Source organism: Dioscorea cayenensis, chromosome 6 (genome assembly GCF_009730915.1).
Source record: "Dioscorea cayenensis subsp. rotundata cultivar TDr96_F1 chromosome 6, TDr96_F1_v2_PseudoChromosome.rev07_lg8_w22 25.fasta, whole genome shotgun sequence".
In the NCBI taxonomy this organism is placed as follows: Eukaryota; Viridiplantae; Streptophyta; class Magnoliopsida; order Dioscoreales; family Dioscoreaceae; genus Dioscorea; species Dioscorea cayenensis.
The window spans coordinates 1,408,174-1,435,988 of NC_052476.1; the positions used below are offsets into that span (position 1 = coordinate 1,408,174).

The following is a 27,815-nucleotide window of genomic DNA, read 5'->3' on the forward strand; positions in this document are numbered from 1 at the left end:
CCAGTGCAAAAAGCTGGTTAGGTACTCTGAATCTTCAATTATTTTGTGGATGTTGTTTTATCTCAAATAACTAAAAAATCGACTATTTTTATGTTGCTGATAAAGAATGATAAAGTTTATGATATGTTATTTACAATTTGTATTGGTTGAGTTAAAAGGAACATCATGTGGATGCAATCAATTTGACTCTTTGTGGGATGCAAGAGCTGCTGTGCTTCAGATATAACAAACTTTATTGAATTACTCTGAAATTTATTACATGATGCTGAATTGATCTCTGTTAAACATACATAATTTGGCATGATTAAGTAGGCTCAGATTGAACCTTGGGCACTCTGCATCAGTTAAAACATTTGGTTAGGAGGATATTTTTGTTACATATAAATAAGTTATTGATACTCACTAAGGCCAGGCTTTTTGCAGCTCTTTCTGCAAGAAAGGAAGAAGGTTCGAAGAAATTTCCGTATTTCTTTGCCCAATTCTCCAGTTTTGTGTGGATGTAACCGGTCCCAAGAGAATCGGCCCAGAACATCGCACCACCTCTGTTGAAATTTAAAGCAGGAAAAGTGTTTCAGAGACAGAATTGATGATGAAATTGAAGAGAATTTACTCGAATAAACCTGAAAGATGGGAAACCCTGGGCCATTATAGAGGCAATATCTAGGTGTGATGCTTTGGCAGCAATTCCTTCTTCTAGTATTCTGCATGCCTCATTGATTGCAGGAAACAAGAGCATTTCCAGTATTTCTATCTCAGATAAATTCACTATCTGCAATTTTCAATCAGATAGTATATTTGTATTCAATACTATTTGTTCTCAGAATGACTATACTTTACTGTAAGAAAAATACCTCAGGATCCAGTTGAGTGCCAGAAATGTTCCTTGATTTTTCAATGTAATTCTGTATTTCATGATCAGGATTAGCTTCCCCATTATCATCATAACTGTAAAAACCTTTGCCTGTAGCTTCACCTGCCAGGAATTGCACAAAAAGGATGATGAATAACTGAACTGAAATGCCGAAAAACTAATTGAACTTAGTACCTGTTCTCTTATCCTCAAACATCAGAGGAATCAACATTGATTTGAAGCATCTTTTAGGGAAGCTTTGGAGGAATTGATCTCCAATGGCTATAGCATCACCAAATCCAATTGAATCCATTAATCTGAAAACAAAGAAGTCTGGTTAAATCCAAGAAAGAAAAACAGAACTAAATATTCATGATCTCTGGTACCTGAAAGGACCCATTTGCATTCCAAATTTTGTAATGGCATTGTCTATCCTGTAGATATCCAAACCATGATCCACTAAAAAGAGTGCAGACTGTGTGCAAGGGAAGAGCATCCTTGAAACAGCAAAACCTGTGCAATTCCTAACAGTTACCGGTATTTTCTGAATCTTTGCCGCAACATTCATCAAATCCGCAATAATTTCCGGTGATGTTTTTGGAGTATGAACAATTTCCAATAGCGGCATGATTTGAGCAGGACTGTGAAAGAAAAATTAATATCAGATAGAGAAATAATAAGAGTTAAAACTTCTGCAAATGATTTTACTGCAGTGAAATTATTACCTGAAGAAATGTGCACCGATAATGCGATCAGAACAGTTGATCTTTTCTCCGATTAAGTTCAGATCTATCGCCGAAGTAGTAGTAGCAAGCACACAATTGGATGGACAGTACTTCTCCAGCTCAACAAATATTTGTTGCTTTAGTGAAACATCCTCAGAAACTGCCTGTCATGTGAAAAAATTAAGATATTTAGTAAACAAAGAAGATTGATGTGAGAGGTTTTTAAGGTTGAGAGGCTTAAACTTGCCTCAATGACCATGTCAACATCTTTGAAGCTTTGATAATCCAAAACACCAGTGAGCAATGAGAAAGTCTTATCAAACTCCTCTGGATTCAATTTTCCTTCCACGAGCCGATTTCGAAGATTGACTAGTAAACATTGATGCAGAAATAAGATTTGGAACTAGTTGGGTTGAAAATTTGGGTGAAAAACAGAGAGATCTATGTACCTTGGACTCGGTCCAGTCCTTCTTGCAGGAAGTTGTCGTCGATTTCTTTAAGTATCACATGGAAATTACTCAGTATCAGTGCAGTCACAATTCCCGAACCCATTCGACCTCCTCCAACAACAGCAATCTTATTTATTTCTCTCGGCGGCACCGATCCTGAGCAATTGATTCCGGGTATCTGACGGCGCATACATTAGCATAATGTGAGTTACAAAATCATCTCAAAAGTCAATCAGGAACGCAAAGTCAATATTCATTAAGTACTAACAGGCAATATTTCTTGCCGTGCGAAGAAAACATGAACCAGATTCTTGGACTCGTCAGAAAAAATCAGTTTCTGAAAAGTGTGTGCTTCCTGTCATGAACATTTGATGCGAACATTCAGTAAGTGCTAAATAGAACATGGATAAGCAAAAGTACAGCTTGAGCTTGAGTTTCATATACCTTCCAAAGCCCTGCAAGAGGTCCGGAAACAATACCTTCTTCGATGACGTCAATGCAATCCAATGGGAGTTGATTATAAGCAGATTGTTTCCGAGCCTGAGCTCTCGCAGAATCGAATATGTTCCTTGCCTCATCAAGGGGTCCCAATTTGTCAGATTGGTTTAGAGTCTTGATCCATGGCCTCCTAGATTCAGCAATATCTAAAGCCCAACGACAAGCAGTATCCAGAAGTTCATCTGGTAAAGCTATAGCATCAACAAGACCTAACCGATGAGCTTCGTTTCCTTTTATAATCTTCGACGTCTGTCAAAAATAAATAGCTGTACTGTAATTCAAGAATTTTACAAGAATCTCTTTAGAAATCTGAGAGTAAAACACAAGCACACCAGAATCATTTCAAGAGCTTTAGAAAGACCAATTAGGCGAGGAAGTCGTTGAGTTCCTGAAAAGATGAGAAACAAGTAATTTTCACTGCTGATCTTTCTTCAAAGTGATGAAATTCACAATATATTGCTTAAGAACAAACCTCCGAACCCAGGAATTACTCCGACGGTGAGTTCAGGCAGGCCTATATCGGCGGTCGAAGTAGAAATTCGAGCATGACAGGCCTTTAAAAGAAGGAAAATTAAGGCATGACAAGCATGTGAAACAACTGAAAAGATTGAATGAAACTAAAAGACAGGATCATACCATTGAAATCTCAAGTCCACCACCAATAGCAAGACCATTTATAGCCGAAACCATCGGCTTAATCGAATCTAACAGCAAAATATAATCACAGAAATGCTTATCATAACATATAAAATCAATCAATCAATCAATTATGAAAAGTAATTAAGAATCAGAAATTTACCTTCCAAAATGCCAGTGATCAAATCTACCGCAAGATAACCAGTCTCTGGTTGTACAACTGCAAAGATTCAAGATTTACAAGCTGAAAAAACACCAAAAGAATAAAAAAAAGAAAAATGAAGAACAAAAATGCAGAAATAGATTGGCATCATACTCTTCCCCTCTTGAATCCCTCTTAGTCCACCAATATCAAACCCTCCTGAAAGCATCCCAGCAGCACCTGATCACCCAACAAAAAAAAAAAAATGAAAATTAGACCCCAAAAATCATACAAAAACTCTAAAAACTTTCATCTGATTCTCACCTGCAAGTACAATTCCCTTCACATCATCTCTTTCAATGGCTTCCTTTCAAATTTTTCTCTAAGCTCTCCAGTACTGAATCAAAATCACAACTTTCTTTAATAAAAGTTATAAAAAACACAACTTTTCTACAAATTAACCAACTAAAAGTAATCCTAAACCAAAAAATCATCAAAATAACATGTAACCAAAAAACCAATCAATCAATCAATCAATCAAGCTTAATATCACCGGAATGAGGAGGGTATTACTCTGGAAGGAAATGGAGTTGATAGGAGGGTGCACGATGGTGATGACGGCGACTCCATCGGCGCCAACCTCCAACTCCGTCCACCCATTCTCCATTCTCTTCTTCTTCTTCTTCTTCTTCTTCTTCGGGACATCAAGATCACTGGCTTAAATAAGTCTCCCGCGCACTATCGTTCCCATTTCTCGATTCCCGTTTCACATCTTGAACGCGTTTCCGAAACGGGTTTAACTAATTATTATTTATTTTAATTGGAAAAGGTTTGTCATAGAAATGTTTTTTTTTTGAATTTTTTTATATTAATATAAGACTGAAACGTTTCCGACGAGTTTTAGGGTCAAAACTCAAGGTCAAGAGTGAAGTACTTTTATAGCCTTCAAAAGTCACTGAAGTCCTTAATTTTTTAATATCCACATCCCTCAATTTGAGATTTTTTAAACAAAATATATTAACCTTGGTATTTAAAAAAAAAAATATCCAAAAAATTCTGTTTATATAATTTTTTTTTTAAAGTGAAACTCAAACTTTGTTAGAAAATCAAATCCAATGCGAATACTTATTTAGTTGGGTGATTAAAACACCTGACAATGTCTAAGTAGGCACTGATTTGTAATGTTACACTCATTGTATTATTTATAATATTGTTCATATATTGTTTTCAAGCCAAGTATCATTTATAGTATTGTTCAAATGGGTTCCAGTGGATCTATTATGGAAGAAGTCCTATATTTTTTTCTCTAAAGTTGCATAGCAAACTTAGTATGGTTTTTATAAATTTTTTAAACATCTGCATTGCAAACTTTCATTCTCTCTTATGGTATCTAGCCAACTTAATAAATTTTTTGAAAGTTGATAAGTTATTTTAACTGGTGCATTTTTGTACTTGTCTGTTTTACAACAAACCTTTCACCAATTTAAAAAAAAAATTAAAAAAAAAAAATCAAATCCCATTGTGGGAGAAGAGAAAGGGTATAAAATAATGTGTGATTGTTGTAAACGTGTAGAGAAGTGATTGTTTATAAAGTTAATGAATTAAAATATTAAATCTTGGCACCCAAAATCACATGCACTTTAAAAAATGCTCAGCAACCCAGAAATTTTTTTATTTTTTAATTTTGTGAAAAACGTGGACAAGCGCTACCAAACCTTTCAACGGGAAGGGTTCGGGTGGGCTAAGGTTAGTAAATAACCACATTCAAGCTTACCTGCGTGTGGCCCCCACCAGAGAAATTTTTTTCTCTAAATAATAGATTAATTATTAATAAATAAAATATTTAATTTTTATTAATATTTAATACAATAAAAATCATTAAGGTATGTATATAAGTATAAAATTAATTAATAAAATATATTATATATTTTCAGTTTGGTCGATCCGAGTTTGTGTTTAAAACGAAATAACTAAAATGTTAATAGTTTGGGGGGAGTAGTTTGGCTTTTAGACAGATCTAATTACAATTCTCAATTACTGTTGTGAAATAGAATTGAACCCTCAACTCTTTATTATCTAGAAAAAAAAATAAGTTATCACTTTGTCATTTGTTAAAATAATAATAATAATAATAATAATAATAATAATAATAATAAAACTTTAATCAAGCTTTGCCTATATGCATGCTCTGCACCCAAGAAAACTCATTGATATGAGATTCAATATTAGAGGTTCTTTTTTTTTTATTTGAATTTTTTGTTTTAAAATATAACACTAAAATGTTTCCGAAGACCAAGAGATAAGAGTTTAGAGTCTTTTATCAAAATGAATAAATAAATAAGAGTTTAGAGTCAAAACTCAAGGTCAAAGGTCAAGAGTGTGGTACCCGGGAAAAGTCACTGAAAATCCCTTATTTTTTTAATATCCAAAAAAATCCCTCAACATTTGAGTTTTTTTAACAAAATACATCAACGTCAGTATATTAGGTAAAAAATATATCCAAATAATCTGTTTATACAATTTTTTAAAGCCAAACTCAAACTTTTTTAGAAAATCAAATCCCATTTTAGGAGAAGAGAAGGGTATATAATAATGTGTGATTTGCTGTAAAAATGTAGAGAAGTGATTGTTTATATATGAATAAAAATATTAAATCTTGGTACCCAAAATCACATGCACTTTTTCTAAAAAAAAGAAAGATGTTCAGCACCCAAGAATTTTTTGTTTTTTTTAATATAAATTGGGACAACGCTTCAGTGCTTCACCAAACCTGTTCACGGGTCGGGCCGGGTTCGGGCCTTGCTAAAGTTGATAAATAACTAGATTCAATCTTTCTTTAAGCTGGCCCACACAAGCCTCATGAAATAAATTTTTCTCTCAAATAATCATACTCTAATGCCATATAGTAGCTGGAAAATTTGTGTCAGCTTTTCTGTAACACATTAGATATTCTACTTGGACCGTACACGTCACTAATATTGAAGATTTTTTTAATCTGTCACATCAGCTATTTGATTCTCAAATCAATTGTTTGTCTAGTGAAATAAAATTGTAAATGATTGATCAATTTGATACAAATTAAAGTTTAATAACTAAAATAAAATTAAACCATAGTTAAGTAATTTATGAAAAACTAACATTCTCTTTAGATATGGCTTGAATCCTACATAGTGACTGTCACAACTAATAATTGATTTAAGTTTTTTATGACAAATAAATATCTCTCACTTGGTTGGGTGGCACAAGATATGAAGCACGGAAGTTTTCAAATATCAAAGTCAAAAAAGTTGAAGTTTATGACATATAAATATAAGAGATCATGAATTAAGATCCAAACAAATTTTATAACACAAATTTAAAATTTAGAGAAGACCAATGTCAATAAAATAAATAAATTTTTTTGTGAGAAAGTGCGGAGAAATCAAAGTATCATAGTCCTTTTTTTTAAATGAAGTTGGAAAGATTTAAATTATGTGAAGAGAAAAAAGTTAAGAAAAATAGTATTTCTAGTCTTAATACATGTAGTCAAGTCTATGCATTTTTGTACCTCATGAAATTAATATAATTAACTTCATTTTATCTATTTGTCACTCCTTGACATTTATTTTTAATTCGAAATTGTAAGGATATAGTCTAGGATAATTAACCTTTAATGAAAGTAATAAACCTACAATTATTTGAATGTTTAAATAATTAAAAATTAATTTGTGACAAGTTATTTTTGGCTGATGAACCCTAACAAAATCAATAAAAATGAGAAAAAAATAAAAATAAAAAGGAGAGACTCACAGGGTATTTCAGAAACTTGAGGGACTATTTGGATGTTAATGAAATTTTTAGGGACTAGAAAACTAACTCAACTCAAAAATTAATAAGAAATTTAGTAATAGCTAAGAAAATCTTAGCCTTTTTCATTTCACAAACTCTAATGTTAATGAACGAAATGTATTAATAAATCATTAAATCTAATAAATTAAAACCGTTTTCCACCGCAATCGTGCATAGTATGAAACATTGAATTTTTCTAAAGTACCAACTTATGAGTTATGACCAAGTTATGTGATTAACATAAATCATGGTCAAACTGTCAAATGTCAAAATCAGATGCATGATTTTGTCAAAATAATTTTGAGTAAATTTTGTCCTGCTCCATTGAATATAAACTGATTGACTCTGCATCAATGATGGCCGTATTTAACAAATTTTTTTTTTTCAAAAGATATACTCACACGCCACACATACATAAAAGAATTTCTTATATGTGTAATTATGGGTTTTCCAAAGGGTATATATGCGAAAACACTTTAATATAAAAGACAATATTCTAATCAAATTATATTGATTCTATTTTTATTGTTTCCATGGTTATCCATTTTAGACTAATTAGTTAACAATCAGTGGCGGACCCAGGAATTTAGTTCAGCTCAGGCTTAAATAAAAGTCAATATTATCATATTCATCACCTTTTAATTTTTTCCCAAGATTTTTAAACCTCAACCACGACCTCTCCTCGATCCCAACCACGACTAGTGAAAGCAAAACCGAACTCATCTAGAAAGGGGTTGAAAGTCAACTACTATAATTATGAGGGATGTTTTTGAACAATTTTTTTCAAACTTTTATTAAAACTTAAAAAAATTTAGTAATTTTTTTAAATAAGAAAAAAATTTTCAATGCCACATTATTAATTTAATTTTTTTCTTGATTATTAAAAAAATCATAAAGTTTAGATCATTATTTTTTTGTTATATAATTTTTTTAAAATTTTTCACAATTTTTTTGAAAAAACATTGTTTTTTTAATTACTAAAATTATTAAAAACTTACAATTGCAAACTCTAGGATTTGAACCATGGTGGGCTCTTATCATCCAACTCCCACAAACCACTCAAGCACATACCCATTACATATTAATTAAACACAAACAAAATATTATTAAACATTAATATTCATATAAAAAAATATTATTGGACACGGTTTTTCTAAAGTTTTCCGGCCGGCCAGCCCGGGCTAGCCCCCATGTGGGTCCGCCCCTGTTACCAATGATCTCTTTGTCTATTTATCCTGAATTTTTTGTATATATCTTTATAAAGAAGATTAGTTCTATCTCACCTCACACAATATGAAGGCATGAGCGTTTGGAGGTAGTCACTTAGATCTATGTCTGTACTTTAACATAATTTGTTCATTTAAAAAAAAAATAAACTGGTATATATCTAAGTATCAAATCCAAGTTGTTTTGAAGTAAAAAGTTGAACTTTAAGATAAATTAATTATAATAAAATTTTCTATGTACTTAAAACATTAATTATATATTTCTATTAATGAGGCTAAGTAGAAATAATATTATATATATATATATATATATATATATATATATGAGATATTAAAACAGAAATGATTTTGGCTCTTAAGCTAGGAGGGTGTTTGAAAATATAATATAGTTAAGATGTGAATTATATAATTACAGTAATATAATATATATTTTTCAATAATAATAAAATAAATAACTTGACAATACACTATATATAAATTGATAAAAATAAGCTAATACAACAACAATAACAAGAAGCTATATTAGTCCCAGCTACTTGAGTTTAGTTACATGAATTTTTCTCAATTCCATGTTGATCTAATAAGAGCCAAAAAAAAATTAGATAAACCAAAATTAGACATATCATTTCATAGAGTTATTGATATATATACTTCCATCTTTCTTATGGAGGCATCTATTAATCGCCTAAGAACATGCCCATGTCATTTTATACAGTTATCAATTGACTTGTTAGTGATGTTGCAATAGGTGTCACTCCCATGTTTATTTTAGATAAACTCATTCCTTAACTGGTTCTTCCTAGTAACTTTGATATCCATCTAATCAACATTCTTATTTCAACCACACTTACTTTTTATGTTGCTTTCTTAACCACCAAACAATTTGACTCGTACATTATAGTATTCTATAATCACATAGAACTTCAAAAACTTCCTTTTTATGTTATCCAACTTGCCTAAATCCTATTCGTGACATCTTATATAAGTTTTAGTTGTCTTAACCAAAATTTCTGCTTCTAATCTCAATATCATTCATCCTAACTCCCTCCCTTATTTTTATTCATCTTGTAATTGGAATTGCTTTTCAAATATTCTGTCATAAATCTTATCACTCCAAATAAATAAATAAATTAATAAATAATCCTCCTCCTCATATATCCTTCTCTTCTCCACACTATAAACACACTCCACTACTCTCCACCCTTCTCATACAACCACCTTCCAAAATGACCACCACCTCCTCCTCCTCCTCCTCCTCCTCTCACCACCATTACAACCTTCTTCTCTTCTTCTTCTTCATCATCTCCACCACCACAACCACCACCACTACTTCACCAACAACCTTCATCTACGCCGGCTGCTCCCAATCCAAATACTCTCCAAACTCTCCATATGAACAAAACCTCAACTCCCTCCTCTCCACTCTCTCACTCTCCTCCACCCTCACTCTCTTCTCCAACTCCTCCTCCACCACCTTCTCCTCCTCTTCTCCGGCTTTCGCTCTTTTCCAATGTCTCCCTTCTCTCCCTCTCCCTTCATGCTCATCCTGCATCCACACCTCTCTTTCCAAACTCTCCTCTCTCTGCTCCTCCGCCACCTCCGCCACCATCCTCCTCCACTCCTGCCTTCTCCGCTACTCCAACTCCTCCTTCTTCGGCCACTCCGACACTACTCTCCTCCTCAAAACCTGCGGCTCTTCTCTCCCTTCCCCTCCTTTCTCTTTCGACATCACCACCATGCTTGATACTACTCTTTCTCAACTCCAAACTTCCTCTTCTTCTTCTTCTTATAATGTTGCAGGAGCTGGTTATTTTCAGGCAGAGTCACAGTGTGATGGAGATTTATCTCCAAAGTCTTGTGCTGAGTGTGTCAACCTCGCCGTCCGGCAGCTGAGGAATGCCTGCGGTGGTGCTGTCGCCGGAGATGTTTATCTTGGGAGGTGCTTTGCTAGGTTTTGGTCCATTAATGATTTTTACTCTCATAAACCCTCATCATCATCATCCTCATCATCCTCATCCTCTGGTAATTAATTAATAATTAGTGATTCTAATCTTCTTCTTAATTATATATGTTTATGGTTATAAATATTAATGACTATTATTGTTGTTATTGGTTTTGATTAGTCTTGTTAGTTCATGCATGTATTTGTAGTTGTAAGTTTTTTGGTTTATGGTTTCTTTTGGCTCTCATTATTCATTTTGGTTTTTTATGTGTTGTTTATTTTTAGTCTTTGAATTGTTGGAATAAATATTTTTATTTTAAAGTGTAAGTATTCATATATGGTAATATAGTGTTAATTTAGGTAAAACTTAGAAATAATTATGAAGTTCGATCTCTTTTCTCTCTCTCTCTCTCTCTCTCTCTCTCTCTATATATATATATATATATATTCTTTAAACTAACGGCTTATTAATTGTTAATTTAACCACAATTAATTCATTTTTCTGTATGTTGCTTTAATTCCAAATTCTTATTGATTTTATATTTTGAAATAATGAGAAAAATAAAGGAGCAATTCAGCCTTTACATTTTTTTTAATAACAAAAGTTCATGATTTGATTTTTTAATTGCAAAATTTTTTTATTTTTATTTTTTTGAAAGTAACTTTTTCTTGACACTTTTATCTTAATGCACGTAAACGTTTAATTATTTATAATATATATTTTTAACAAAAAAAGTCCATTATTTGATTTTTTTTCTTTATTGTAAAGTTTTTTTTTATTATTTTATGAAAGCAACTTTTTCTTGACACTCTTTTAAAAAAACATATAGATTTAATTATTTTATTTTTATTTTTTTAATTATTATTTCTCTGCAGGAAATGAAGGCGAAAAAACATTTGCTATCCTCATTGGACTTATGGCTGGAATTGCTCTACTTATTGTCTTCCTTACCTTCATTAGAAGGGCTGCTACTGATGGTATGTGTATATATATATATATATATTTATTTATTTATTTATTATTCATTCTTAATCTTATATATATATATATATATATTCTTAATTTAGTATTTAAGTATTAATTAAGTCTGATTAATATTTTTCAGGTAAATAATGGACTTACGGAGGGCTTCATATTGAGAAGAAATGAGTGCTATAAAAATAAGAAAATATTCCATAAACTAAGGTTGATATAATGTAGAAATAAGTATTATTTGTTGTATTTTGTATTTTGTTTTATTATAAAAAAAAAACTTTGTTGTTGGTGGTGTGGTTCTATTTATAGTGTGTGCAATTGGCTCAATGTATACATTTTATTTCTTTGAGTTTAATAAAAAGGGATTAAATCAAAAATTGTTTGGTTAATTTTGGACTAATTATTTCAAATAATTACTATCAAAATTTATTACTTAATTAATTAATATATGCTTAATTATTTAATTTAATTAAAGTGATATGATTTTGGTTAAAGGTATCTATGCATGTTAGCTTTTGAAAAGATGAATTAAGTGGCTTGAGTATGTGCATGGTATATTCAATCAACTCAAAAAGAGGTTCAATGTGTCATTATTAATTAATCAATCCTAAGATTCCATTATATATAATAAATTAATAATCATATTAAAGTGCATGTATATATATAATTTCTCAACATCCTTTCCATGCCTTTCTCTTCTTTTACTAATAACATAATAAACTATTTCAAAATCATTTTATTATAAAAGATTTAAGTATTATATTGGAACCGATGGTGCTTCATTCTTCTTTCAAGTTACAAATAGAGAGTAACAAAATACTAACGATTAAAATAAAAGATTTAGATTTATATATTGATATTATTAATATTTAAAAATAAAAATAAATAATAAATAAGTAACAAAATTAATCTATGACTTCACTAGTCTTTCACAAAGACTTACATAGGACACTAACAAATATCATAAAATAAAATATAAATATTAAATTAAATCATTCATAATTATCGACGATCTCTTAGTCAATTGTCTCTGTATAAAATATTCGTGTTTTATTTAGGAGGCAGATTTAAACCTCAACTCACACATGGTAAGGGTACAAATGTGTTAAGATATTGACTCTATTCCTATGCGTATCTCTGACAAGATCTTGTCCATTTTGTAAAAAAAAAAAAATCATTTGCAGTAACAAATAAAAGTAATAATACACATATTGCTCAATAAATTTTAAATTAATAAAATCACAAATATATATATTATTAAAAAAAAAAGCCTAAAGTCACTATAAAAGATACTATAGAACATTAGAACTAATGGGATGGAGTGGGCACCAACTAGTAGGTAGCTTTATTTACTTCTTTTCAATTAAGAACAAGGAAAAGGCAAAAAGGAAGAGCTTGTGCCACCCAACCAATTAACAAAGAACAAGTCACAAAATGGGTCCGTTTCATAGGACCATAAAAAGAGTCCTAAAGCTAGAGCACGGTGCCCTCCACCAACCAATCACAACTCTAGTTAAGGACACATTTCCCATCAATTTGATTCAATTATACATTATTGAGTGTTTTTTTAGGCCATGAGTTCCATGTCTTCTTAAATAGTGCTCTTTTATTTAGCCTTTAACTTAATATAAAATATTAATACTGTTATAAATACATATTATAATGGATACCTACCGTAGCAAATTACTGTAGCAGACGGAAATGTGTTACTGTAGCAGCCGACAATACTGTTACTATTCCACCAACCAGGATATTTTGGACCGTTGGATCAAATCGATCCTGACCGTTCATTCAACTCTTGTAACCCTATAAATATCCTCTCATTTGTATAGTTTATGTGATAGAAAAGAGAAAGAAAAGAGAGAAATAAAAGAAGAAGAAGAAGAAGAAGAGGTCAATTTTACAGATTTTTTGGGGTTTTGGTAAATATTCTGGCTCTCTATTCTTATTACTATCTTTGCATTATAATATTATATTCTTAACACGTTATCAGCACGAACTTGCTCATATGACTTTAATCTTCTTTGGCTTATCTAATATATATATGTCATATATGTGGCATCTATTTTTAACACTGAATGAAGGAAGGTCCGGCAGGTAAGCATAATACTGCTAGCAAACCATACATTTTATTTAATACATAATTCCAGTCAATCATACATAATATTTTTCTTAGAAGCATACATAAAAAACATACAGTACAAAAGCCACTGAGGCTAACAATACCAGTACATCTAAAATAAACATGAAAAACAATAATATTAATATTACAATGAGTTTTTCCATCAAATCCAAATCATCTGGTATGATTTGCCCCAAGTTTGCCATAGCGAAACTCCGATCCCCTCAATCGTTGACAAAATCAGGTAAAATCTCACCGGCGAACCTCCGATCTCCTCTTCTCCGCCGGTCCTCTTCTCTTCTCTGTTGGCCTTCTCTCCCTTATCTTTCCTTCCTCTTCCCTCTTAACTCATACTCACTTTCAAACAAATTTTCATTCCCAATCTTTGCAGATAATTGCGACGATATGAACAAGATCTAGTATATGAACAATATCGTATATATATATACAGTATCATATATGAGATTTATATTTTATTATCTACACTCTATTCTAATTACCTGCTATATTATTATTTTGAAGAGAATGGCAAATATCGCAAAAAGAGAATTCGAGGCCCTTCAAATCTCAGGTAGGGGTGTATTTGAGCCGAGCCGTTTGTGAGCGGCTCGGTGTTCGGCTCGATAAGGGCTCGTTCGTGTTCAGCTCATATTGTAAACGAGCCAAGCTTGAACATCATTTTCAAGCTCGATTAATAAACGAGCCAAACTTGAGCAGCCAAAAGCTCGGCTTGTTTTACCTCGTGAATAAGCTTGTTTATAAGCTCGTTTATATATATATATATATATATATATGTATGTATATTAAGGTGTATATGTGACTATATCGTTGTCAATTTGAGTCACACATATAGGGCTCTTAACTACTATTTGAAGGCTCAGCTCGTTAAAAGCTCAGGTTAGCTAGTTCATTAAGTTAAATGAGCTCATAAGATAAAAGAGCCAAGCTTGAACACCACCAAGCTCGCCTCATTAAATCTTTTGAACAACTTGTTTATTGTATAAGTAAAAGCTCGTTTATAGTATCATTTCTAATTTTTATTTGTAACAAATCATTAATATAACCATTCATAGTGTCATGAACAAGCTTATTTATTGGATCATTAATAATATCGAAAAAAATATTTATAGATAGTTACATCACAATGTTTATTTTGCTATTATTGTAATTATTTGTTAACATATTTAATGAAGATTTTAACAAGCTTGAACTCAAACCTTAATGATTTAATAAATAAACTTAAATTATTCTTTTAATCCTCAAACTCAAATCGAGTTGAGTCACACTTGATAATAATTCATTAAATAAGTTTTAAATGATACTTTACTAAATAAAAAAATAGAATATAAAAAAATAGTCAAGGCTTAATTAAGCTAATGAGCCAAGGTTAAGCTTCGAATTTTCTTAACAAGTTGAGCTCGAGCATGAAGCTCGAAATAAGCTCGATTAGAGCTCGAGCTCGGTTAAAATAGTAACGAGTCAAGCTTGAACATGAAAAATAAAGCTCGAAGAAAGCTCGGCTCGAGCTCAATTAAATAGTAATGAGCCAAGCTTGAACAAGGCAAAGCTCGGCTCGACTCGGCTCGTTTACAGCCCTAATATCAGGGAGCAATTATATATCATGGAGCCTCGATATCAAGCTCCATTTGAAAGCAAGGAACTTGAGCAAAACTATTGAGGCTAATAACAATGAGCCTAATGATAATAAGACGAAAGCCTTAATATTTATAAGGCATCATATTGATGATGGTCTGAAAAATGAATATTTGACCATTAAGGATCCACAGAAATTGTGGTTATCCCTGAAAGAAAGATTTGAGCATCTCAGAATGGTCTACTTGCCTAAAGCATGTAATGACTGGTCAAGCCTCAAGTTTCAAGACTTTAAAAGTGTGCAAGAATATAATTCTGAGCTATTTAAAATTGTTTCAGTGCTACGTCTCTGTGGAGAAACAGTGACGGAAGGTATGATGCTCGAGAAAACATTTACAACATTTCACGCACGAAATGTTATATTACAACAACAATATAGAGAAAAGAATTTTACAAAATTTTCTGAATTAATTTCTTGTCTCCTTGTGGCGGAGCAAAACAATGAATTGTTGATGCAGAATCATCAATCTCGACCATCTGGATCAGCACCACTGTCAGAAATTAATTTTGGGCAAAGAAGATGGCGTGGTCGCGGTATTGGTTTTAAAAACCGCGGTAGATGAGGATATTATGGTGGTCGAGGACTACGAGGTCGTGGTGGGGGCCGAAATAATATCGGACCACGCGATAGCAAAATTGATGTACAAAAGCAACAAAGCCACAAGATGGGTTAGAGACAAAGAAGGATACATGCTATCGTTGTGGCCTGGAAGGTCATTGGTCCAGAATTTGCAGGACCCCAAAACATTTTGTCCATCTTTACCAAGAATCACTTAAAAATAAGAAAGGTAAAAATATTGAGACAAATTTTGCTGACAACCCCATAGCTGATCCAATTGAAGATAATTCTATAAATAATTTAAATGTAATCGAAAAATACATATTTAGATATGTCGATTTCCTTATAGACTAATTTGTAATATGTCTTTATGTTTTTATTATATTATGTTTTTTTCTTCCGTTTTTGTTAGAATATGGTCGATGATGAATGCATTATTGATTATGGAATAACGCATACTATTTTGACAAGAAAAAAATATATTTTATATCCTTATCAATGAGAAAGGCATGTATAGCCACAATAGCAGGGTCATCAGACCTAGTTGAAGGTTTTCGGAGAAGCGAGCATTGATGTTGCTAAAATGGGACATCCTTGCGGATGAAAAAAATGCTCCCTATTCCCCTAAGTCTAGGAGGAACCTTTTTAAGCTTTTAAAAAGATATACGTCTCAATGGATATCATTTAGAGATGGTTGATAAGAAAGAAAAGAATATCTTTATATTACACAAGTTATTTCATGCCAAAAACGTGTACTTGAAAGCTTTTCACTGTATATTCTCGGGGATTATATTTTTACACGTATTAAAGTGATGGAATCACATACGGTATTAAACCAGAAGGTTAATGACCCAGAAATATTTAAAATATGGCATGAAAGATTTGGACATCCGGGTGCTATTATGTTACGCGGGATTATTACTAGTTCTCATGGACACTCCATCGAAGGATTATAAAATCCTAACACATAATGAATATGCATGTTCATCATGCTCAATGGGAAAACTAATAACCATACCTTTCTATAACTAAGGTGATCGGTGAATCTCCTAAATTTTTTTAGAAAAGAATACAAGGAGACATATGTGGACCAATACATCCATCATGTGGACCATTTAGGTATTTTTATGGTTTTAATCGATGCATCGACTAGATGGTCCCAATGTTTCACTTCGCATCTACAAGAAATGTAGCATTTGCAAGGTTATTGGCACAAATTATCAGGCTTAAAGCACAATTTCCTAATTATCCCATAAAGACAATTCGTCTTGATAATCTTTGGTGAATTTTCATCAAAAATCATTTTATGATTATTGTATGGCAATTGGAATACATGTTGAGCATCCAAGTAGCTCATGTACATACCCAAAAATGGGTTGGCGGAGTCATTAATTAAAAGACTCAGATTATTGCCCGATCCAATGTTATTAAGGACGAAACTGCCTACAAGTGTGTGGGGTCATGCTATTTTGTATGCTGCAGCTTTAATACGGATCCGACCTACTGCATGTAATTCATATTCACCACACCGACCAACTTGTTATGGGTAAAGAGCATGATATTTCATATATAAGAATATTTGGTTGTGCAGTATATGTGCTAATACCCAAGGTTGTCAGACCCGGCCCGGGCAATGACCCGGCTAAGCCCAGGGGTCAGGGGTCAATGGGTTCAACCGGGTCGAACCGGGGTTGAACCGGGGTCAATAATTAAATATAAAAAAATATTATAATAATTAATAATAAGCAAATATAATATTAAATCAATAATTATATTATAAAAACCTACTCAAATTTGATATTTAAATTGATAAATGACCTTATATAGAGTAGTTTTCTGATTTTGTCATTTATTTTTACATTTTTTAAATATTTACAGATTTAATATATTAATATATAATTATCAAACTTCTCTCGGTGTTATTTATTTATTTATTTGTTTATTGATTGATTTTGTTAAAATAAATAAGAAATTTAATTCACTAATTCTTATATCTCAATTGAGTTTTTTTATTTTTGTTTTTAAATTTTTATATTTTTTTATTTAATTAGAATATTTTTAATTTTATATTTTTTTATAATAAAATTACACTCATTTATTGTTTTATTTTCTTAATAAATTAAATTTTTTTAGAAAACATTTACATAATACATTAATATATTTTTATTTTTTTAAATGTTAATTTTTGTTGGTATATATATATATATTGTAATTCTATTTATTGATTATAAATTATAAATTAATATTAATAAATATACACGATTTTGTGATTTTTTTAATGAGAAAATAATAATAAATTATTAAAATATTATAAAAAAATTAAACATTGTGACCCGATTGACCGTACCGAGTCAACCGGTTCCCTCGTTGAACTCGCTTTAGTCACGGTTAACACCGGGTTTTTAATACCCGGTCGATCGGGGTATACCCGGTCAGCCACATGACCGGTTCCCCGTTTTTCCGGTTGAGCCGGCCGGGCCGGTCCGGGTCTGACAACATTGCTAATACCACCACCAAATCGAACAAAAATGGATCCACAACGCAGACTTGGTATATATGTTGGTTATGATTGCCTTTCAATTATATGATATTTAGAACCATTAACAAGGGATGTATTTATTGCAAGATTTGCAGATTGTCATTTTGAATTTTTGATGAATATGTCTTCTCTACATTAGGGGGAGAAAAAGATTACTCAAAATGAATCAAAAGAAATTGATTGAAATGCATCACGATTACATACATATGATCCTCGCACCAATGAATGTGAACTTGAAGTTCAAAGGATCATTAAATTGCAAAATATTGCAAATGAAATACCTTATGCATTCACTAATACTAAAATGGTAACCAAATTGTATATACCAGCTGTAAATGCTCCTGCAAGAATTGAGATTCCTAAGAATCTATTGAAAGAAAATCAAGTAGAAAATAAACCACGACAAAAAACGTGGAAGAACAATTGGCGCCAAAGATTCAGCTCCTAGAAAAAGGAAGCATAAAATAAAGAGAAAGATCTCCTATGTAAAAGGGGAGAGGAAATTATAAAACCCTCAAAACAAGTTAATGAAGAATCAATGGAGAATGATATTTATGAAAATATTAAAAATTCAATTTGTTATATAGATGATGGTCAGAGATTAAATCGGCATGAGACCGAAATAAATGATATATTCATCTACAATGTGGCTACAGATATAGAAATAAATACTGATAATGATCCAAAGCCACGATCTATTGAAGAATGTCGACAAAGAAATGATTGGCCAAAATGAAAAGAAGCTATCCAGGCTGAGCTAAATTCCCTATCAAAACGTGAGGTCTTTGGGCCGATAGTGCCAACACCAGAAGGGATAAAACCAGTCTGTTATAAATGGGTGTTCGTAAGAAAAAGAAATAAAAATAATCAAATTATGAGATACAAAGCAAGACTGGTTGCTCAAGGTTTTTCTCAAATACCTGGTATTGATTATAAAGAAACATATTCTCCGTAATGGATGGAATTACTTTTTCGATTTTTAATTGCTATGGCAAAGCAAGTAATAAATTAGATATGTAGTTGATGGATGTTGTCACAGCATATCTGTATGGATTACTTGAAAATGACATATATATGAAAATCCCTTAAGGATATAAAATAACAAACATTACAAATCAATCACATTTATACTCTATTAAATTGCAGTAGATCTCTTTATGGATTAAAACAATCCGGGACGGATGTGGTATAACTAGTCTCAGTGAATATCTTATAAAAAGAAAGGTACCAAAATGATAGTATATGTCCATGTATGTTTTATTAAAAAGTTATACTAACGGTGTTGTGATAGCGATGATATGTGGATGATTTAAATCCTGTACGCACTCCTTCTGAAATTGCAATTGCAGCATCATATCTGAGAAAAGAATTTGAAATGAAAGATTTAGGAAAGACTAAATTTTGTCTTGGTATACAAATCGAGCACTTATCCTCAGGAATATTTGTGCATCAATCAACCCTATCTGAAAAAGGTCTCTGAAAAAGATTTAATATGGATAAGGCTTATCCACTCGAGTACGCCCTAATGGTCGTCCGGACTCTTGATGTTCGAGAAAGATCCATTTCACCCACCGAAGAAGAGAGATCATTCTTGGTCCAGAAACTCCATATTTAAGTGCAATCGGTGCATTAATGTACCTTGCAAATAATACCAGACTAGATATAGCTTTTGCAGTAAATCTTCTAGCAGATATAGTTCTACACCAACACGAAGACACTGGAAATGAGTAAAAGATGTGCTACGTTATTTACGAGGAACTACAGATCTAGGTTTATTCTATCTACAAGAATCTTCATCCAACCTCACAGGCTTTGCTGATGCTGGGTATTTGTCTGATCCTCACAAAGGGCGATCGCAGATTAGATACATGTTTTCTTACAATGGTACAGCTATCTCATGGCGTTCCACAAAATAAACTCTTACGGCTACTTCATCAAATCATGCTGAAATACTAGCTCTCCATGAAGCAAGTCGTGAATGCCAATGGTTACGATCTATGATTGGGCATATACAGTCATCATGCAAATTACCATCGATGACAACAATCGCTACTAATAATTTATGAAGATCAAAGATAGCTTGTATTTCTAAAATACAAGGAGGTTATATTAAAGGTGACAGAACGAAGCATATATCTTACCAAAAATTTTCTACACTCATGATCTCCAGAATGAAGGCGTTATAGGAGTTCAAAAGATTCAATCCAGTGAGAATCAAGCTGATCTATTCACAAAATCACTTCCTAAGTGCATTTCACCAAAGACTTATACACAAAATTGGGATGAGAAGACTTAAGTATATAAGTACTTCTGATATAAGTTAAAGGTTATTTATTTGAGGGGGAGACAGCACTCTTTTTACCTTCGCCAAGGTTTTTGTCCCAATGGGTTTTTCCGAGGCAAGATTTTTAATGAGGCAGTAACCCTCGAATACACCAAGGATAGTGTACTATTTTCCCTTAGCTAGGTTTTTATCCCATTGGGTTTTTCCTAGCAAGGTTTTAACGATGCATATCCTTTAGTCGTAGGCATCCAAAGGGGCGTGTTATAAATAAATATTATAATGGATGCCCTACTCGACAGAATCATCAGTAGCGATCGGCATTACTTATACCAACTTCTAGATGGCATCAGAAAGGTACTGGCCCATGTGCTACTCAGTAGCGTACCGCCAAGATCTATTACTATTCCATAAACCAGGGTATTTTGGACCGTTGGATCAAATCGATCCTGGCAGTTCATTCAACTCTTGTAACCCTATAAATACCCCCTCATTTGTATAGTTTGTGTGATAGAGAAGATAAAGAAAAGAGAGAGATATAAAAGAAGAAGAAGAAGAAGAAGAGGTCAATTTTACAGGGTTTTTTGGGGTTTTGGTAAATATTACTATCTTTGCATTATAAATTATTACTATCTATTCTTATTATTATCTTAACAAATACATCAATTCAGTTAATATAGGTTTCTTATATTTTAATTTATTTTTTTTAAAATATTAAATACACAAATAAATTATTACTGGAATAACTTGGGTTACACCCTCAAGCGAGCATAAAGATTTACTTATTTAATTTATTAAATTTAATAATTATCATTTTAAAATATTAATATTGATAAACATTTACAAATGATTTTTAAAAAATGTATAATATTTAATCAAAATGTTAAATGTAATATTTTGAACCAACAAAGCATAGTTTATTTTTAATTATAATGTTCCCAATATTTATATGCTTATTATTTCAATTTCTAATTTTAGGCGTCTAATTTATTTTGAACCAACCATGTTGAAAAAGTTAATTTGATGATAAAATTAATTAATAGTACTCTTAAAGTTCTTAACACTAAATAAATACCTAAAGAAGCTAACATGCATATATATGTATATATATGTGTGTGTGCATACATACATACATACAAATACAAATAAAAACAATATTTGAGATGTGTTTCCTCTTATTTGTAATACATAGACATGTACAATAAAAATGCAAGTATAATCTTGCAAATATTTGAGTTAAAACCTAGAATATATTTGCATACACAACCCTTCAAAATTAGTAATTGCTTGTATAGAGAATCAAAATTGTCATGCAATTATAAGGTTTCATAAGGACATACATGCAAAATTAAACCCTAAAACATCACCATTTTTTCATTATAGACGAGAGTAAAACCAATGTTTCCAGTGCTTCTTTCATCCATGCATGTTGACACCCTTGTCTTGCTTCCTCAATTGTAGCCTAATTAATCACCAAAAAAATCATCAAATAAACATAAATATTTCCATTTGCATATTTAATCATAAAAATAAAAATAAAAATAAACAAGATAACCAGTTTTCGTACCCATTTTCGGTTTCGGGAAACCATTTCAGGCCATTGAACAAGTTCTTCAGTGACTTTCAAAGAAAACATAAAAGCTTCATGAAAGATATCATGTCTCTTGCTTTCATAACCCCATTTACCAAGCAAATACTGTAAATAACATTGCATTATAAGCTCATTCAAATAAAATTCTTACACGCTAACGAAAACAAGATCAAGTTATTATTCAATCGAAAGTCTAATTAATATGTATATATATATATGAATGCATGACTAACCTCAACATCTCCTTGTACACCAGCTTCTTCCATTACTTCTCTACATGCACCTTCTTTCATTGTTTCACCAAGCTCCCATCCACCCTATCAAACATGTATATGCATGCAATTAATTAAACATACAACTAAAGATGTTTTTTTTTTTGGAAGAGGAGCGGGGCGAACCCACTAGAGACTCCAGGGACGTGCACAAGCCTCGGTGAAACAAGTGGGGACGAGACCGCGCTAACGTGGGCGCTTTAATCACTCGTGCACAACCACTATTCACAACTCCCACAAATGCTGCTCAGAGAATCGAACTCTCACCACTCGATGAGAGCTCTATCAGGGACCCGTATACCAATAGACCCACAGGTTGTTGGCAACATACAACTAAAGATGTTGAACTATAATCTGCAAATATATATATATATATATATATATACCTTTGGGAACATCATGCCATGGCCTTTCTGAGAAGTGATGACCAGAACCTCCACTTGTTCACTTTGTTTATTATCCATCTTGATTCTATAAGGAATGCACCTGCATTATTAAATGTAAGCAATCTTGAAGTTGTTGGTAATGAAAAGTAAAGAGGAACACACCCGACAATAAGACGATGTCCATTGTGATTGTACCGTTGATCCTGCCTTCCTTGTCTAGACACCATGGCCACTATCCTTGTCTTCCTTTCTATATCATCCTCTTTCAACTTCCAAGATCAAGGCTATATATATATATATATGGTTGTGCAGGCTCTATGGTTCTTGCAAGCATCTTGAAGCAGACTTATTAATAAAGAGAGAAAGCGAGAGAATGCAACTGAACTTTCTGGGACGGATCTTTTCATTCTATTTAGCACTATACCGTTTAAACTATTACATAGTAATATCAATATACTATTTATTCATGTAAAACAGAAATGAGTTCACACTTGTTTTGATCTTGATAACCTATCATCAGAAAATGAAACTAAGAAACTTCTTTAATGAATTGAAGTGGTATACAGGGAACTTTCTATCTTTGCTTTTCATCTCCAGTGGATGTACACTGATCAATTAGAAAGAAGTACGTGGTTAGCACTTCTGAAAGAACCAATGCTATATTTGTATCATTTTTTTTTGGCTACCTTTAAAGAGATGACATAGATAATGCCTCAATTCCAAGAAGCAGCTCATTAGTTTCAGATTAAGGAACAAGAAATGTTCTCGGGTTATCTAAACATATCTTCTTAATTAAGTTAATATAACAAAAGGGTCTGAGTTACTAATATTAAATATACCAAAGCAATATAACTTGGCTTTAACATTGTGCACCTATAGCAAAGAAAGACATCGGAAATTGTCCAGTGGATTACACGAACAACATGACTCAGGATTCCACTTTTATGTTGCCTTTTTTAGGGCCCTTAACTAGCATTAGGATATTTCCACTCTTCCTAAGAGTGCCTTTATTTATAGATGCAAACAAAGTAGTCAAATTGAGATTCGAATCGTGAATTGAAATTCTAAATTTGTAAATCAAGAATCGTGAATGAGTGAATCGAATCGTAAGATTCGGTTCAACATTTCAAAATCATATATATATATATATATATATATATATATATATATATATATATATATAACATGAGTATATAAAAAAAAAATAAAAAATAAAAATTCTAAGTCATGCATTAAACATAAACTAGTTTGGAAGACATTTTCTTGAGATCTTGTTTTAAGCTCAGAAGTCATTTTCAAGTATTAAACAAACCTATATATATATATATATATATTTTTAAAAAAAACATTAGCTATTTTAAAAATAATTCAGATTTAAAAATTAATTGAATAATCACAGAAAGATTAAATTATGTTAAAGATTAGTTTTTAAATTAAAAAGATTTCTTTCCATAACAAGGTTTTTAAGATAACAAATTAATTTGACATTAAAATTTAAAAAAAACATTATTTTTTAATTAATCTTTGAATTTGTTTTTGGATAACAAATTTAAAGGTTAATTAAATAATCACTAATTTAAAGAAATTTTATAATAATTAAAATAGTTGATAGCATACATTATAATAAAGAATTTAAAAGTAAAAGAGAAGAACATCAAGAAAGATGAAGAGATGGTGTAAAATACCTTTGTTGAGGATGTTGGAATAAAACAACAAAATTCTCCTTCCTCCTATGCTTCTTACTCTTTTTATTCTGCCTTTTACTTTGATTTTCTTTTTTATAATTTTGGTATTTGTATCGTCAAGCTCTTCCTTTCCTACAAAGACTGGTTTTTAATTTAAAACTCATCTTAGCTAGGAATCATTGATCTTCTTGATTCATATCGATTCGGCCGATTCGGGACCGATTCAAACGATTCTAGATCAAATTCGATTCTTTTATAAGATTCAAACCGTTACGGATGAAAAACGATATGAATCGTACGATTCGTATCGAGAATCGTACGATTCTAACTACACTTGGATGCAAATAAGCCATTTGATAGGGGAGTGTGTGCATGCTTTGTGAAATACAAGGGTATCTCACAAGAGTTGGAATGCATGAAAATATAAGGCAAGCATGCTCAAGGCACTTTAGGGTGTTTCTACTTGCTGATAAGCAGAGCTTGGGTGATAGCTCCAGTTGTTGTATCTTGATTTGGATTGTAAGTCAAGAAACTGCATCTCAATCCAAGTTTGTATCTTGTGATACAATTCAGCTGATATGCTACAATCTGAACACTTTACATTAAATATATAGAGTCTAGACTTACAATTCTAAAGTATGAAAGAACAGAATCCAGGCTTCTCTTTTGACAACTGAAAACAATTTCAATTTCCTATGCAACAAAGTATAATGCACAAAAGTAATCTGTTAAATATCAGAAGAAATAACAACTCAAAATTCTTGGTTGACACAAAATCCAGAACCAAAAGAACACTGCAACCTTTATCTACTACCATGTCTAGCAAGCTCCATGCCTTAGCAGCTTTCATACCAAGAAAACAAACTCTAATTATGGTTCCTGACATAATGCTAAAGAGCCAACCATTTATAAACAAATGCCAAAATGAAAGCTCCATCTATCTACTTGGCAAACTCTAGCACAATCTAAATCCAATTAAATATCTGAAACCTGAAATGGTATAATATAGTGGTGAAATATACATTCTAGTCATTATTAAATATTTTTCTGAATTCTAACACATTGAATTTGATTAGCCTTTACAATAAAGGTAGATGATTTGCATTTCACATTCACTCAGTTCAGTAGAAATGGCATCCCTCTAAATTAGTGCTCTCAAATAATCTCACCAAGGGATGATGTTAAACATAAATTGAACTTGAAAAAGCAAATAGCGAATAGAAATTGGTCTAACATTGGTCCTAGAGAAAACAATTGGTTTTAACTGAGGATTACTTGCACTGAAACAAGATACTCATGATGTTACACAGCTCTGAAGTATAAGGAAATGAACAAGCCATTTGATAGGAGAGTGCATGCGTGTGTGCTGTGAAATAAAATGGTACGCCACAAGAGTTAGAATGCATAAAGATATAAGGCAAGCATACTCAAGACAGTTTAGAGAGTGTTTACTTGTTAATAAGCAGAGCTTTGGTGATAGCTCCAGTTGTTGTATCTTGATTTGAAGTGTAAGTCAAGATACAGCATCTCATTATAAGTTTGGTAACTTGTGAAACAACTCTCAGACGAAATGCTAAAACCAAACACTTGAAACTGAATAGATATAGAATCTAAACTTACAATTCTAAAGTATGAAAGAATAGAACCCGGGCTTATCTTTTGATAATGGAAAACAATTTCAACTTGCAGTGAATAAAGTATAATGTGCAAAAGTAATCTCTCAAATATCAGAAAAAACCTCCAATTCTTGGTTGATACTAAATGCAAAACCGAAAGAAATCTCTGCACCCTTTATCTACTGCCATGTTCCAGCAAGACAAATATCTTTGTATCTTTCATACCAATAAAGCAGACTCCATTGTTTCCTGACATAATAAAGCTAAAGAACCAATGATCTATAAACAAATGCCAAAATGAAACCTCCATCGAGCTGCTTGCAAAACTCTGGTACATCCAAATTCAATCAAATATCTGAAACCTAAGTGATATAATGCAGTGGTGAAATATACATATTCTATTCATCATTGAAATTTTTTTCTGAATTCCAACACATCTGAATTTGATTTTCCTTTACAATCAAAGTAGATGAACATGTATTTCATTCACATTCACTCAGTTCAGTAGAAATGACAGCCCTCTAAATTAGTGCTCTCAAGTAACCTCAACAATGTATGATATTAAGCATCAGATGAATCTGAAAATGGAAATATCAAAGAGAACTTGGTTTAACATTGTTCTTAGAGGAAACAATCAGTTTTTAACGAAGATTACGCATACTGAAAATTGAATCTATCTATAATCCTGGCACATTAGTTTTACATCAAAACCAAAATAAATAAATAAATTGTCTTTTCATATCAAGCATCAAAAGAGACATTCTTGCTTGCAGTTGTATATTTCTTAGGAGCATTGCTCTCTGCATTCACTATTTGTTTCATCGACTTCACAATTGAGACAAGACTCGCCTTGAGATACATAGAATTAAATCTAAATTCTACATATAATTACATCTAAATCCTACACAACAACAACAACAACAGGAGATTGAGCGCCATATAAACACTTTTAAGAGTAGAAAATTTTACCGGGAGGTTAGGCAAAAGCTAAGGAACTGAATTCTCACTACTCCAAAGTGAAATCTAGATTAAAGTAAGCACCTTGGATGTGATTTGAAGAAAGGTTCCTTCTCAGCGGCAAAACATCAAGCACCTCAAGGGCGTGCTCAAAAGCAGATATAGAGAGTGATACACATGAGATGATGCTTCTCCATTGCAGCAGTGGTTTGGAGAAGAGGCCATTGCTAGTGCAATGGAGGTGGCTCAGTGTGAGAGAGAGAGAGAGCTTTCACAATGGCTTCAAAGCATCGAGCTCTCATCAATGGCGGATTCTATAAGATGCCTGCGATCTTTGGGCACGAATCTCAAAACATGAATCTTAAAGCACGACTCTCAAAGCATGACTGAGAAAATTAAAATTTATTTCATATATATATTTATTTTTGTTTAAGCAAAATACTGTTTATTAATTGTTTAAAATACTATTTAAATAAATCCCAGGTATATCTCCTGCAAAAAGCAGTATTCTTCTCTTTCATTATTCTAAATGGATTACATGGTAAATAAAACATATTAGCTCGATATAATTTTTATAAATCTTTTAAGAACACACGTGATAGACTTTTATTATTCTAAATGACACCTGACTAAATTAATAAATTTTTAGAAATTTCTGTAACTGATATATTTTTATACATGCTTCCTTTCTTGACAAATTTTTGAGTGGAGTTGTTGCTTTAATTAATAATCAAACATTAATATAATCATATACTATTTTGGATTGTAATTAATTAAAAAAATAAAGATTGAGTATATAAAATGAACTTTCTTCTCTTTGAAATTAAATAATGAAACAATTAATGAATCACAAAATTTCAAAATTGATATTAAAGATGTAGT

General features: G+C 31.8%; 3 protein-coding genes across 4 annotated transcripts; 1 reads left to right on the plus strand and 2 right to left on the minus strand.

The window, feature by feature from the left end:
• Positions 1-15: 15 nt before the first annotated feature.
• Positions 16-3,966, minus strand: LOC120263507 (glyoxysomal fatty acid beta-oxidation multifunctional protein MFP-a-like). Of its 2 annotated transcripts, XM_039271440.1 has the most exons (18): positions 3,874-3,966; positions 3,625-3,697; positions 3,475-3,540; positions 3,322-3,378; positions 3,159-3,226; positions 2,995-3,076; positions 2,855-2,910; positions 2,469-2,771; positions 2,293-2,379; positions 2,025-2,202; positions 1,823-1,944; positions 1,576-1,739; positions 1,237-1,491; positions 1,046-1,167; positions 852-973; positions 621-769; positions 404-542; positions 16-335 (listed from the first exon to the last, which is right to left on the minus strand). In XM_039271440.1, the coding sequence occupies exons 3-18, from the start codon at positions 3,527-3,529 to the stop codon at positions 315-317; spliced, it is 1,980 nt and encodes a 659-aa protein (XP_039127374.1). In that variant the 5' UTR covers positions 3,530-3,540; positions 3,625-3,697; positions 3,874-3,966; the 3' UTR covers positions 16-314. The 2 variants fall into 2 exon arrangements, with proteins under 2 accessions (XP_039127374.1, XP_039127373.1); XM_039271439.1 differs by having other exon boundaries at positions 16-542.
• Positions 3,967-9,563: 5,597 nt separating this feature from the next.
• Positions 9,564-11,627, plus strand: LOC120263794 (plasmodesmata-located protein 6-like). The gene is made up of 3 exons (XM_039271773.1): positions 9,564-10,376; positions 11,173-11,274; positions 11,403-11,627. Exons 1-3 carry the CDS (start codon positions 9,581-9,583, stop codon positions 11,408-11,410), a joined length of 906 nt encoding a protein of 301 aa, XP_039127707.1. The 5' UTR covers positions 9,564-9,580; the 3' UTR covers positions 11,411-11,627.
• Positions 11,628-21,675: 10,048 nt separating this feature from the next.
• Positions 21,676-23,397, minus strand: LOC120263889 (nudix hydrolase 4-like). The gene is made up of 5 exons (XM_039271863.1): positions 22,838-23,397; positions 22,676-22,775; positions 22,251-22,334; positions 21,994-22,122; positions 21,676-21,888 (listed from the first exon to the last, which is right to left on the minus strand). Exons 1-5 carry the CDS (start codon positions 22,900-22,902, stop codon positions 21,790-21,792), a joined length of 477 nt encoding a protein of 158 aa, XP_039127797.1. The 5' UTR covers positions 22,903-23,397; the 3' UTR covers positions 21,676-21,789.
• Positions 23,398-27,815: the final 4,418 nt, after the last annotated feature.

What these genes read in the sequence shown, in the direction of transcription:
- LOC120263507 (XM_039271439.1), bottom strand. Translation starts at nt 3,529, where the DNA reads ATGCTTTCAGGAGGGTTTGATATTGGTGGACTAAGAGGGATTCAAGAG. An exon ending in GATCACTGGCATTTTGGAAG is followed by an intron (nt 3,227 to 3,321) that starts GTAAATTTCTGA and finishes TTTTGCTGTTAG; the next exon opens with ATTCGATTAAGCCGATGGTT. An exon ending in AGGACTGGACCGAGTCCAAG is followed by an intron (nt 1,945 to 2,024) that starts GTACATAGATCT and finishes AATGTTTACTAG; the next exon opens with TCAATCTTCGAAATCGGCTC.
- LOC120263794 (XM_039271773.1), top strand. Translation starts at nt 9,581, where the DNA reads ATGACCACCACCTCCTCCTCCTCCTCCTCCTCCTCTCACCACCATTAC. An exon ending in CTCATCATCCTCATCCTCTG is followed by an intron (nt 10,377 to 11,172) that starts GTAATTAATTAA and finishes ATTTCTCTGCAG; the next exon opens with GAAATGAAGGCGAAAAAACA.
- LOC120263889 (XM_039271863.1), bottom strand. Translation starts at nt 22,902, where the DNA reads ATGGTGTCTAGACAAGGAAGGCAGGATCAACGGTACAATCACAATGGA. An exon ending in ATGGCATGATGTTCCCAAAG is followed by an intron (nt 22,335 to 22,675) that starts GTATATATATAT and finishes CATGTTTGATAG; the next exon opens with GGTGGATGGGAGCTTGGTGA. An exon ending in TTTCCCGAAACCGAAAATGG is followed by an intron (nt 21,889 to 21,993) that starts GTACGAAAACTG and finishes GTGATTAATTAG; the next exon opens with GCTACAATTGAGGAAGCAAG.